This window comes from Gallinula chloropus (genome assembly GCF_964237585.1).
Source record: "Gallinula chloropus genome assembly, chromosome: 26".
Classification (NCBI taxonomy): domain Eukaryota; kingdom Metazoa; phylum Chordata; class Aves; order Gruiformes; family Rallidae; genus Gallinula; species Gallinula chloropus.
In genome coordinates this window covers 762,242-776,601 of record NC_140111.1, presented here as the reverse complement: position 1 = coordinate 776,601, position 14,360 = coordinate 762,242, and the positions used below count along the sequence as shown (strand labels likewise).

Here is a 14,360-nt window from a genome sequence, read left to right as displayed (position 1 = left end):
TCACTCCAGCCCCTTGTCCTGCCAGTCTCTGCCCTTTAACCAGCCCATTCCCCTCCTGTTCCTCTGCTCCCTTCAGGGACTGGGGGACTGCAATGAGGTCCCCCCACAGCCTTCTCTTCTCCAGGCTGGACCAGCCCAGCTCCCCCAGCCTCTCCTGTAGGGGAGATGCTCTGATCACTTCACGGCCCTCTAACAGGGTGGTGGTGATCTGTGGCAGCAGAGCCGTGTCCCAGCACAGAATGGCTCTCTCAGGATACAGAGGTGAAATACACACCTCGAGCTGCAGAGCAGCTAATCTGACCAGGGCTTACCTGTACCCAGCCTGAGTCAGCCTTTGGTTTCAGGAGCTGAACACAACGCAGGCAAAGCTGGTAACAGCGAGCAGAGGGGAACACACAGCTGTGCCACGGCAGCTGGGCTGGGCTGGGAAAGCTCCCTCCACAGAGGATGCTGTTTGGAAAATAAATACTACCCCAACAGCAGCACACAGAGGAACCAGCCAGGAAAATAACTGGAATTCCTTCTATTAAAAAGATATGGAGGTTCATAGAGGAATGAAAGCAGGAATGAGGGATGGGGCACATTTGCCAAGTCAAAGATTCACACAAAAGAGCGAACAAGAGAAGAACAGAGCTGCTGTAACTGGAGACAGATGTCACTTCAGCCTGGTAGTAAGAATCCAAAGAACAGCTCGTGTTCACAAAAAAGCAGCTGGGGAAAAGGGAAAAACAAACCCCCCAAACCCCAAAGTTACACACTTCATAAGCCCGTTTAAGATCTAATACACAAGCCAACATCCATCAAAGCCTTCAGGTACGATTTTCTGCAAGTATCACTTACTAAAATTAGGTCTAAATAACCAAGAGTTAAGTTGCTTCGGGCTTGTTGCCCATTTCCAGGGGCAGGAGAAGGGGGTGAGCGAGGCCTGAATATGGAAAGCTGTCTTTAGGCTCAATGTGAATCATCACACTGGAAGAATTTTCTTTAAGTGGCTGGCTACTACTCAAACAGAGTTATTTCCTTTAGAACAGGGAGGCTTCGACCAGCATGTGAACTACAGAGCTCTGAGGAGCCGCTCGATGACACTCAGGCGTGTGCATCACGATGAGAAATGCTTGAAAATTAATCTGTATCAGTGTAACCTGCCCTGACACAGAGAGTGCTTAATGCCTCCGAAGATTTCCTAACGTGGCTGTTTCTTCAAATCATTTTCTGCTGTCTCAGTACAAACAGCATCTTCCCTTTTGACTGTCAGACACTCCTGCACGGCAAGAGCGTTACCTGCAGCAGAGGAGTGGGGAGAGGCTCATCTGGTTCTTTCTGTCCACGACAGTCAGTGCCAACACCACAAAATGTTGCATACATGGAGCAAGAGCCCTGCAAGTGTTCTGCATTCAAAATGCAGACCCACAGAAGGCTAATTGTCTCTCTCCTTTTTTTTTTAAATAGCCAGCACTGGAATAGTAGAAGTCACATGGAGAAGGGCTCCAATTCACACAGAAATAGGCAGATTTAGCTGGTGTAACTTTTATTCATGCTACTGGCCCAGCCTGGGAATGGTAACGGCTGTTAAAGGGAAATATTCTCCCTGTGGCCCTTGGGATGTGAGGCTCCAGCAGAGAGAAGAGCCCCTAGAACACGGAGAGCCATTGCCTCTTCACATCACACCACCCAGAACTGGGACCACAGGAGCTGAATTTTGTCAGCAGCTGCCAAGCCAAGATCAGCAGCACCAAAGCACCTGCACCAGCTGCCTGGCTCCCGCTCAGCCCCACCTCTGGACCAGCCCCCTGCCCTGCTCCACGTACGGACACGCAGGGCTGCCCCTGTCTGTCCTCTGTGCTGACACCCACAGCACCCAGGGCAGGGCCTGAAGCGAGGGCAATGGGCAGACACGAGGCACCAGCACCCTGCCCCAGCTGCAGAGCTGCTCTGCCCCACCTTCTCTGGAGGGCACTGGGAAAGCTCACCAGGCACATGCAGGGCACCAGCGACAGCAGCACCCACCTCTGAGCACATTCACCTCCTTCCCAAACACTTCTAAGACCAGTCACTGTGGGTGACAGCAACACCCAGTGCATTTGCCACCCAGAATGCAGATGCAAATATATAATATATAATGTGCACGTGTGTGTTTATGGTAGTAACCCCCAAAGTGTATGCAAAGCTCTCACTATTTATCATTTGCTATCTGTCCTGCAACACATCTTTCCTTGGCACAACACAGTGTGAACTGACTTCCACAGGCACAGCTCTTCCAAGGGGGACACCCCAAAACCCTCATCCCACCAGATGGCTCAGGGCCTGCAGGACCAGGGAGGAGGAGCAGCAGCGTCTGCAGCATCCAGAGGCGCTGGAACAAGCCAGGACAGAGCACCACGGCCTGAAAAGGAGGTGTCCTCTCCAAAGGCAAACGGGCAGAAGGAACAGGTTAACTACTAGTCAGCTTCTGATGCAGACAGAAGACAAGGGCAGGGCAGAACTGGCTGTCACTACACCCAGGCTTCACAGTTAGGACAGGAAAAAATCAGAAAGTGACTGCACAGAGCCCTGCAAGGAACTGTTTGTAACCTCCAGCCTTCCAAGCACCCAGAGCACCAACCATCCCAGGGACCAGCTCTCAGCAGCTGTCTGGACAAGGCCAGAAGCTCAGAAGACTTAATACCCACCCTAGTAATAGGAAAATTAAATATCTATGTTGATAGCAGAAAACCACAGATAAGAAGCAGGGAAGAGAGACGTTCAGGCACTGAACTCGTTTGAGCGAATCTGGAAAGTAGGAATTTCTTGCTGAGTTCCTACAAGTGATTTAATTCCAAAGTCATCTAAACCACAGTGCCTTCTGCTGCCCCCCACCACCCCTGCTCACCTAACACGGGACCAGGTGTACAGCTGTGGACCCACAACCTAAACTTAACAAAGTACCTGCCCACAAGCATCACTCTCTAAACCCTTTTTTGCCAAGAAACCATTTTAATGGCTTCTGCTTATTGTATCTACATAAAACCCTCTGCTTCTTACTCCAGAGCACACTGGACTTGGTAATACAATGGAACATCACCAGCCCTGCAAGAGCAGCAGCTCAGCACTGGTCATGAAGCAGGAGCTGCCAGGGAATTCACTACACGCAGGGTGCCTGTAGAGCTGTACGAGCTACTCCACCACAAAGGCTGGAGACATCAATTTTTAGCCCAGCGACGCTCAGAGAGATCCCATGAACACAAGAGGGTACCAGCTCCACACACTGAGCCCGGTGAAGACAGACAGCAGCTCCCACTGCACAGGGCCTGGGATGACAAGTGCTTCTGAGAGAAGATTTTTTACCTGGACCCAGAGAACAAGCGACAGCAGAGTATTTCCAAAGCTTTACCTGCAGTATCAGAGAGGAAAGGCTGGGGCAAACATTCCCAGGATGCCTGAAGCTCTCTTCTTTTCTGTTTGCTGGCTGAGACAGCTACACCTACAGCGGCTGTTCACTCTGGACAACACGTTCAAACCACTTTCCTCTACCCTGCTCCCAACAGGAAACACACCTGGACGCCCCCCTGATCCACACTGCTTCCCATGAGTATTTTGAAGTCCTCCCTTATATAAATAAGATCCCTGCGACATTTCTTACAGCATCGTTATCCGTTACTATGGAAACTGCTAAAATGTCACAAATCCAAAAGCCCTGAGCTCTGCTGCAGGAGCAGCACCCTCGCCCTCCTTGTTCCCCTCTTCTGGTGATTTGATGAGCAAATGGTCTGAGCCTGACTAAAAAAAGTCACCATTATAGTGGGGGTGGGTTTCTGCATTGCTTTAACTTACTGAGTATTTCATGAAGTGAAGAGAGGTGAAGTGAAGTCCCCTTCACAAACCCGCCCCACCTGGAGGCACCTCTTCAGAAGTGAAACAGGGAAACCTATCTGACAGACAGACTGCAAGCAGCCCCCCAGAGCCACGGTGAGAGCCCCTGTGTCAAGACCTACCCCCTTCTCTTCCCACAACCCCATTCTACGATGTGAGAGCCAACTCAAACGGTGTTTTACACAGTCAGGACACGTGTTGAAGTGGTGAAGGGAGCTGTGGCTCTTTAAACCAGGCTGAACACCTCTGGGAACGGAGCAGCTCTGGAAGCAGCACGCTCAGGCTCGCTGGTAGGGCAGCGGGAGGGATGCTGCCTCGGAAGCCGCAGTCACGAGGTGTGTGCCAGCCCAGCTCTGCCACCACTATCACAGGGAACATCTCGTTTTGCAGTTAAGACATCATGGTTGCACATGAGTACCAGGGAGAAAACAGCCATCTGCCAAGCTGTTCACCTTCACTAACCCCGTGGCTTACAACTAACAGAAGGGTTTGAAGACATCACCACCTCCCCGCCACGGGCAACGGCTGGAGCAACACGAAGCCAGAGGAGCTTTTGGGAACCCCCAACTCGACCAACCTGCAGCAAAACTTCTGAGACACCCCATCCTCATAACAAAACCCGCATGTTTAAGCTCTTAACACCACAAGTTGCTGACTGTCCCCTTTTCTGTGTTCTCTTCCATCAAAGGATCACCCCCTCACTGCTGACGTGATGCAGTTTAATCACAACCAGGTTCTGCACAGAAAGCCCAGGATCCACTAAACAAATCCTGAACTTGGCCTGCCTGTGCCAGGTACCCTTCCCATAAATAGCTTGTTCAGTGCTGAGGTCAACGCTGGAGCAGGCATTCCTGAGAGTAACCTTATCCCAGAGGAGGTCAGAGGGGGGAGAAAAAAGAAAGAAAAAAAGAGAGAAAAAAGCTGGGGAAAACAAAAGCTGAATGTTATTTCAGCAAACCATTTCACTACATCAACCACCAGCACATCAGCAAGGCTTCTGAATGCAGAGAGGAACAACCAGGGGATGTCTCAGACAACTCTGAGCACAGAGATTCAAGCCATCCCCAGATCCCATCTGGCTCCAGAGACATGAAGGGCAACTGCAACATACTCAAGCACAGTTCAAGTCTCCTTCCACTTCCCAGCTGAGTTCCCAGTCAATACACAGGCCTTCACCTATCTGTATTTTTAAGTCTTTCCTTTCATTGGGAAATCCAGCCAGTAAAACCCCACTTTCTCCCCTACCTAAAGCATTTTATCAGAGCAGCCAGCCAAGGCAGCGAGCTCTGAGCCTTTGAAACGGGACACTTGCAAAACGCCCCATATCCAGGGTGTGCCCAGAACACCCTGGGTGGAAAAATCTCTTGGGGTAGTGCCAGTGTAGCAAGGAAAACATTTTCCCCCAGCTGGAATCCCAGCGCAGCACTTGCAGCCCAGCGAGTGACCCGAACGTATCTGCTGGGGGAGAGAACAAAGGGGGGGGAACCATGTTACTGCATGATGAAACCCAAAACCTCTCAGGAAGATCAGCACATCTGAAGTATACCTTTACAGTCTCAGCCAGGAAGCCCCCGGTATTCGCTGCTTCAGTTCTACTCTCAGCCATACAGTCACTTTTTGTCTCGTGCCAGTTTTAAGAACAAACCCGCAGCTCTCAGTGCTGTTCCTTACAGATGCTGGGGTAATGTAACACTAAAGTCTTTTTCCCACCCCCCACATCAATATATAAACTTCGATATTAGAGATCAGCTCTAAGTGGGGCCCCTTCCCTTGCTGAAACACGCTTCAGTCTCACATGAGGCTGTTACCACACCAGGGTTTTAATGCCAGTTCACATCCACAAACAGTTTTTATTCTGCTGCTTCAGATGCCACAACAGGCTTTTTCCAATTAAAAAGTAAATATTTATGCAACCCTACCCAAAGTGTCACCCACAAGTCCTAAAAACTCCAGACTAGAGCCCCACTGAGTAACTCTGTAGAGACAAAGTGTAGTTTTGGGGAGTGCCAGACACCGAATCATTTCCAGTCCTTCACATTCTCTCCCAGCCGAGTGCAGCCTCACAGCCCAGGAAACAGGCAGAGAAGCTCTGACTCCAAACAGAACCACCCAAGATCCTTCAAGATCACTAAAGGCATCAGCGACAGAGATGCTCTGTCTGCATGCAACAGCCCAGAAGCCAAATACAAACAATTTCCTGCACAACAGCACCCAACATCCCCATCATTCTTCAAGCTACACCGAGGGCTGGATCCCTCCTGCTCCCCCTGCAACAACTTCAGCTTAGAAAGACAAATTTCAACCAGTGCATCAAACTTCCTGGAGGATGAAAGCCAACAACCCTGTCCCCACCGAGCTCTGGGGATGGCACTGTGAGTACTGGCACCGGGAACACCTCCCCGCCTCCCACAGCCCTGTCGGAAACATCTTAGTAGTCATCCACTGTACCTATAAAGGTGTGCTACAACCAAGATTACTTGGAGAAATAACTGACTCTGTACTTTTCTTAAGATCCTGCTCAAGCAGTGCTCTCATTTGCCCTCTTTTCTTAAAAAGAAGAGGGACTCGCAGTGTCCTACTTACTCTGGATACCTGATTAAGCATTTCTGAACAATGAGCTGTTCTCTGCTGTTCTGCTTTCAAATGCAAAGCAAGAACATGTTCAGGATTTGCTCTCTTTCTTTCCTCCCCAATGAAAGACAGTTGAGGGACATGTCTCTTGCCCAATGCACTGCTGCCCAGCAGCACATGGATGACCAGGAATTCAGGTGTGATGTGCACAGGTCTTCATGAATAGCTGAGAACCAGAAGGTCAGCACGGTGTATTTGGTACCTATAATCACAGCCAGAAGACAAGAACAAGAAAAATACCACAAAAAAAACCCCAAAGCAGGTAACTGAAGGTGTCAAAGAGTGGAGTCAAACTTTTCAGACTGCTCTGCATAAATCAGCCAGTGAAACATGTTTGGGACCAGTAGGAAAAGTGCTCTCAGACTCACAGCCTGGGATTTGCCATCTGAATCACCGCTCCATGAAGTCACAGATTTGGGAAATGCCATTTAATAGCTCTGCAAATGCCATTTAATACTGCAAATACTCCTCCAAGAGCCACTGATGCAGGTGCCACACACATCCCTCTCCAACACGAGTTGAAATTAATGCTGACAAGAGCACGTATTAGTGAGAATCTTTATTACTACTTCAAGTCCAGCAGTTCTGAAATCCAGGCAGCAGCACCATGTGACAGGGCACAGGGAGGAGTCAACACATGGGCTCTGACATGATTCACTGCAACAGCCAAGTGCAGAAGGTGCTTGGATTTCCCACCAGTAAATGGGGGTAATTACAGTGTGCTTAGTGCTTAGGCATCGTGGCCATGGGCATCGTAACAGCCACAACCCAACACGCCGTAGGTGCTGTCTGTGAAGGGTGGTGAGAGAAGTTAATCACCAGGAACTTCAGTTCACTCTCAGCAGCTTGATGCAACTGCCACCAAAACAGTGACCTTCCAGACAGGAACCCAATCTAAAAGGAAAGTTCCTACTAAACCATTGGTTTCACTGCCTTTTCTGATTCTTTCTCCCCCAGGGTACGACACAAGCTGAGGGCTGCAGAGGCCCAACCCCATCCCACTCACCAGCTAATGACTATGACGACACAGGTAACTAACCAAAGGTAACTGACAAATTCTGATGAAGCCAGTTTACAGTCAAATGCAAGACAAGTAAAGAAACCAACCAGCCTCTGTAAAGTATTTCCTACGTGTGTGCATTGGTACAGGGCCCCAGAACCACCAGGACTCGGACTACTTGCTGAAGCATCCCTCAGCCACACATCCAGCAGCTCTCCCCGCAGCTGGGGAGGAGTCCACATGCCCTGCTCCATGGGACCTCTCACAAACAGCAGATCCTGACCCTACCAGGATGAGAGCAGCATTTGGGCTCATTCAAAGCAGCAGAGGTTCTGCAGCAGCAGACAGCTCCTGCCTACAGTCACAGAAGAGGCGAGTGCAGTTCTCTACGGGGAGGCTCTAACCTGCCTTTGTGGCCACCAAGCACAGGCCACGCTTCTCCAGCTTAAACTCAGACACCGCACGACCTTTTGAAGAGACACATTAAGAGGGTCTAAGCTGTGAAGAGTTGCATATTATTAATCCAAAGGCAATGAACACCAGCGTGGTGGTCCTTGCCCCCCAGAAGCCCAGGAAGGCAGCGTGAGCCGCCCTGGCTGCATGCACCATCATTCCTGTCAGCTGCGTAAGAATCCAGAGCGCCTTGTTAAACCCAGCCCATACCTGGCAGGGCTTCCCAACAAAGGCGTAACGAATACCTCCCTGCTTTGTTTATGCGTTGCACGATGGCCTGGTTATGCGTCTTCCTGGGCAGCAGGTCTACCCATGCTCTAAAAGGGCCTACCAAGTTCTGAGAGCTCTTTAACACCACTGGAGAGATGCAATTCCTCAGGGATACGCTGCTCCATAGCCAAGATCAGGCAGGCCCAAACAGTAAAAATGCTCCCAAGTCTGTCCTTGACCAGATACAGATTCTGGAATGCCACCATGCCAGAAAAACTCAAAGGTCAGCTCTTATCTAAGCATGATGTAAACACATCTTTGTTTCTTTTGCATGCTTCTACTTGAATCCCAGGGGCAGCCAGTGACATGGCCAGTTACCATTAGCAAGCTGCAGGTCTCACTGTAGTGTAGCTCTTCCTACAAGCAAGCAGCTTCTTTGGGGAAAGGCAGGAGCACCCAGGAGCAATGCACAACCCAAGGGGTGCTGATTGAGGGATGAGACACTCATTAAGATATTCAGTCTTACTAGTGAATTTAAAATAATCAGGGTAAAAGTCTTCCCTCTAATAAGTAAACTCAGCAAGCTGCAAAATCCAGCCGTACCTGAAGAACCCCGCGAAGAGCCGTCGCTGTCCTTGCTCACACAAACAGAAAACAAAGGTTCTGTACCATCAGCTGGCCCAGGGCAGCTTCCCAGTGGAAAACTCAGCTCTCCCCCTTCCTGCCTCTTCGCAGTACTGTGCACAGAACGATATCTGGAAGAGCCTGGATGCTCGTACCAGCTCCTGTGGTTGACTTCAGGAGTTCTGCTCAGCACACACGTAGACCCAGCCTTGGTAACGGCCGAGCTGACGAGACCCGATGCCACAGCACTCACACCACCAGGGCACTCACTGCTGGCAAGGCTGATCACCAAACACCCACAGGCACGAGCGTTAAACTAGGCTTGGTGGGCCTGGCCTAGATGCCACTATGCACACACACAGACAACGGAAGGAGCGTTCTTTTTATTAGCTTTAAAATCTTTGGCTTTTTAAGAGCGGTCTGGATTTGGGGAGTGGAAAGGCATGACTAACACAAAGGGCAGGAAAGTCAGCACAGAATTTCACGCATCGTGTCTCTGGACACCACACTTCCTCTTGGGATCAAGATGAGTGGCAAAGAAATTTCCCTCTGCCACACAACAACATGAACCTACAAAACCCACAGGGTGGGAAAGTTAATGTTACTTCAGACAGAGTTTTAAGCAAAAGTCTCCTCCAATAGCTATTACAATACTCCTAAATGCAATAGTACTGATAATCCCAGCAGTAAGTTTGTGGGGGTTATAAAGCTGGAATAAAGTTATTAAACTCTCCTCTCTGAAGGCACAAGAACATCTGTATGTCCAGCCAGGAGGGAACATGTGCTCAGTTACCAGCTTTGCGCTGGGAGAAAGCCCAACTCGAGCCACGTTTAAGACTTCACATAGAGAAATTCATCCTCTGCTAACATCCCAAAACACGACGTGACATTTAGCTGGAATTTAATATTCAAGAGCTGTAACATCTGTTTATCAGCACTCATCCATATGAGTGTGGTTGTGGAGGACACTGAAGTTCCCCAGTACACAGGCTGCTCACATCCACCTGCCTGGTTCAGTGAAATTTGTGCCAGGCAGTACTCACCAACCATTAACACTACTTTGAACAGGTATTAAAATATATTCAGTTATTTCTCCAGAGATCTGAGCAACCCCTGAACAGCACAGTGCAGAAGTCCTGGTGACTGTTTCCAGCCTCGATGGGAACACCGTCTGTGCTCCAGACAGGATGCCTGTGACTGCTGCAGGGAGCTTTTTTTGTTGACCCTAGCTATACTTCACAGACTGAGGTTTAAGTTCAATAGGTCCATCAGGGTGGAAGAGATCAACTACTGATGCAAGCAAGATTTTCCACAGACTAGACACAGAATATGGCATTTAAGAGATTCGTTCCAAACCCTGCCATGTGTGCTCCCTAGGGAAAATTATTTGGTTTGGAGGAAAAACTTCCCTTCTTCCTTGACCTGTCTCAAGACCTTTTCCCTTGATGAGGATCTTCCTCCACACACAAATTGACACCTAACACTTATGCAAACAGCACCCAGGTAACACCATAATTACGAGGTTGTCATCATCATTTAATGCAACTCTCAGCCAAGAAGAAAAGTCCCAACAATATTTCCCAGAGATGCAGAAAGAGAATACACTCCCTTCATGCTTCCACCAGTACATGGACCAAACCCTTTCAGTTTCTCTTTTTCAGGCAATTCATTTTAAAAAATGAAAACACAATAAAGAACTCCCCAGTCACAAGCTCTGGACACCCACGAAGATTCAGCCTGGCCTGACTCTTTACCTCACTGGTTCACAACAAAGATTCCCACTGTAAAACAACAAACATTTCGTTTCAGAGGACAGGTCCAACACATCATGGGAGAGAAGAGTTTACAGCATCCCAGGCCTGTATCAGCAGCATGGCTGCACTGCTCCAGCCAGCATTTCCAGGACTTGCTGCTCACCAAGAACATCACCTACCAGCGTACGAACGAAGAGTTTTATCTTCAGTGTCGGGTGTGCTGTGTGCTGTGAATCACACCACACTGCTTTTAACAATTACTTCTTTGATCTAAGCTCATTAGAAGAGAAAAGTGCTCCTACAAACTCCAGATGTTCCATCTGCCACCTTTCGCCCCCCCTTCCCCTCCCCACCAGAGGTAAGCCCAGCAGGACGGCTACTTACAGCGGTACGTGGGGTTGATCTGGGTCTGCTTTGGTCAGTTCCTCTTCTTCAACGTCAGACTCTCCTCCCGAGCTGCTGTCAGTGACATCCGAGTCAAAGGCTTGTTCGCTGGATCTCAAGTTGGCCATACCACTGGCTGTGAACCTCTCCAGTTCCTCTGATATCGAATCGCTCTTCAAGAAGCTGCTCAGGCCTTCTGAAGTAACTGTCTCACTCGCAGCTTTCCTCAAGGCTGCTTCTGCTTTTCTGGTCAACATCAGCTGGCTCCGATGTCTCAGGGGGTCCAAAGTTGGAAGCTTGCTCAGAGTTTTCTCCAAGAAGCCACCCAACTGCTGCTGGATGTGTCTCTCCACCTGCTTTGCCTGCACCACCTGCAAGCGTTTCTGCAGCCTGCGGGCACGGCTCTCGATGTCTGCCTGCCGCCGCAGCAGCGCCCTCGTCCTCATCTCCGAGTCGAGAGCACTGTGGTGACCAGCCAACAGAGAAGGTTTCTGCTCCTCCAACTTGCTGCTCCCAAAGTCAGAGCGACTAGCAACACCAGGCAACCTGGTCTCTCCACTGCCACCCTCGAGCACCCGCTGTTGCTCCGTGGAATTAAGGGAAGATTTGTTTGCAGTGCTATTATTGCTAAACGGAGTCGTGTGCTCTGCATCAAGGCTTCTATGTGGAAGAGTGCAATTGGTCAACCCGGTCTTCAAGTCCCCCAATTCGGAACCTCCTGCATTATAGTCAACACCCTGGAGGGCAGCAGCAGGAGGAGCACACTTCCCACCATTCAGAGAACTAGAGTTTTCATGGTCTGAATTGGTACTTTTGGCCAATTTCTTGGCCAAGCCATTTACAGGCGCCTGCGGGAGAGGTGGCTGGCTGTTAGTACTCATTGTTTTTAGATTCTCCAAAGTGAATCCCAACACCGGCTGCCTCCCCAACAGTTCCCCAGTCGATTTCAAGAAGGTCTGAGATAAGAGAGTGCGAGATTTAAGGGCTGTCTGCTTGTTGAAGACTCCTTGCAGCTTCAGAGGCTCTTTTGAAGAAACAGATGTTACATCCGAGCAGAGATAAGAGGCCACTAGTGGCTGCAGCTTGCCCAGCTCTTCCTTCGTGGGGTTGTTTCGGAAATCTAAACTGGGATCCTCCGAAGCAATGGCTTTCCTTTTGGTGCCGTTGGCAGCCAGGAGGATGTTGTTGGCGTTGCCGTTGCTCTCGGCACTGCCAGGCGACAAGGTGGAGGACGGGGGAGCCAGCTTGAATCGGATGTGGTGAGCTTCAGCTGCTGCGTCAGTGAGAGCGGGCGCCATCGCAGCCATTCAGCACAGAGAGACGGGAAGTCCAGCCTCTCCCGGTGCCGAGGCCAGCTCCAGTGCCTCCCACTGCCGCTCCCGAGGGCAGCCTGGGGAAGGGAAAGAGAGAAAGTCAGGCATTGTGCTCACAGAAAAAAAACACCAAGACAGACAACAGCAACAAGACTCATCGACCCAACGCCTGGCAAAGCCACTCAAACTCCGTGCTCCGCACAGCATCCTCCCTCCATGACCACCAGCCTCATGCTCAGCAGAGCCATCCAGGCACCAGGCAGCTGAAAACAGAAGTCACAACGCACAGCCAGTCCTTGGGATCCCCCAGTGCTGCCTTGCCTGCAGCTACTATCCACCTCCCTCGGTCCAGCCACCAAGCACAGCAGCATCCATCCAGGCCTTCAGAAAGGCCTGGCCTTGGTTACACCCATTCCTCAATGCCACCAGCTCATCAACTCCCTCTGTAAAACCTCTACAGAACGATTTTCACCGCTTCTACTGCCAGCTCAGGTGCATTAGAAACATCAAATTAAGAGCTATGACCTGTAACAGAGACAGGGCTTGAGGGGAGCAAACCTGCATATGCTTAAACCCTCATGGCTGAAGAAACCCACCACCCCACACCCGCTGGCAACCCCACTGCTCCTCTGAAAGCCCTGGATTTGAATCAAGTCGTTTCCCTGGTGTGTATGAAACCTACTTTCCCAGAAGTACAGTTCTGAAGAAGCCAGGTGATTTCCAGTGTTAGCAATTCCCATTTCTCTTTCAAGAACATGGATAAAGATTAACCCACGCCATGACAGAGCAGATCCACGCTCTGCCCGTAACAGCAACCCATGGTTTAACTCAACTAGATGAAAGAAGAGAAATAACCAAAGACCTTTTGCTCACGTACACTGCGACCTTCCCTCCACCACCTTCATGCTCCTGGTCCCTTACCTACTTTAACACTAAAAGTGCTGGTGGTTTTAACTTCTTCTAACTGCAGTCCCATAGCCCACAGCCCCACCTCTGCTACCAGTGAAGCAGGTACTTTATTTTCCCTTCGCTGTAGAGTTTACCTAGTGCCTTCATAAGCTATTTCATTGCCAATTTAAGAGTAAGAAGCTGCCCTGATCTCTTGCCTGACATGCCAATCCTCTCATTTCACATCCATTTGCATAAGCTTGTTGTAGCTGTTCGTTAATGCACCCCGATGACCAAATTAATACACCGCTTTACAGGAAAGGTGAGGACTGTCTGCAGCTCCCGTGTGTTGAATGAGCAGACTCTGGTTTTGGTTTTAGCCTCAGTCAGCTGCACCACAGTTGCTCCCCAGCGTCACACCAGGTGCTTCCCCATAACAGGGGCCACCAACACACATGAGGGCTGAAAGGCGCTACGTACTACAGTCTGCATTCTGGTGACAAGTCAGAGATGAGCTGGAGAAGCAAACCCAAACCCCCATGGAAGGGAGCCCACAGGACAAGCTCCAAGTCATTTGCTCTGCTGGGTTTCCAACGAGCACTTGGCATGTTGGCCAACTGGCAGGGCCCTCACTGGGTGCACAGTTCAGACCACCTGCAGCCCCACTAACTAACCCTCTTGCCAAACCCAGTTAGGGGACACGGAGGAAGACGACAGGGAGGAACAGGAACACTCACAGGGGGACTGATAAAAAAAAAGAAGCTATGGTAACACAGTCCAGACTCTAGAGGTGTGTCCAGCCTTTAGACCTGCCCTGCAGACAGGACCTGGAGCATTCTGTAACCAACTATGCCTTGTCCTTTCTGAAAAAAAGGATGCTATGTGCCAAAAAATTTACTGCACACTCACTGAAAACGGCTTTTTGTCACCGTTTGGGTCCATAAATAAAGACTGAATGTGACTCTTCAGGGAGGAAAGCAAAAAAGAGGAACCTTCAGGGAGCTTTCCACTCGTAGCTATGACGCCCTTGAGAGAAGAGGGAGGACAGCACTCAGAGTAAAGGGCTTCCCCCACTCCAGTGTCCTACCAAGACCTTCACTAGAGACACGCACACATGGAAGGACCGTTCCTAATGGATGCTCTGCAGAAACACACTGGTGGGTCTCCCAACTGCCCCGTGCTCTGCACCACAATGACCAGCACAGCCCTCCAGGGCACCGAGAGCCGCGCTGGAAATACCCAGGCTGCAGAAAA

The 14,360-nt window shown here is 50.1% G+C and overlaps 1 protein-coding gene across 3 annotated transcripts in view; it reads right to left on the bottom strand.

Annotated features, from left to right (window-relative positions):
- The window catches only part of KANSL1 (KAT8 regulatory NSL complex subunit 1), a gene marked incomplete at its 5' end in the record, with an annotated part of 66,921 nt that extends 54,709 nt beyond the window's left edge, over window positions 1–12,212 (bottom strand). For all 3 annotated transcript variants that reach the window (XM_084275726.1, XM_084275728.1, XM_084275727.1), the window contains one exon: window positions 10,906–12,212. In XM_084275726.1, the coding sequence (XP_084131852.1) occupies window positions 10,906–12,212 (1,307 nt within the window). The remainder of the gene's footprint in view (window positions 1–10,905) is intronic.
- Between the last annotated feature and the right edge of the window lie 2,148 nt (window positions 12,213–14,360).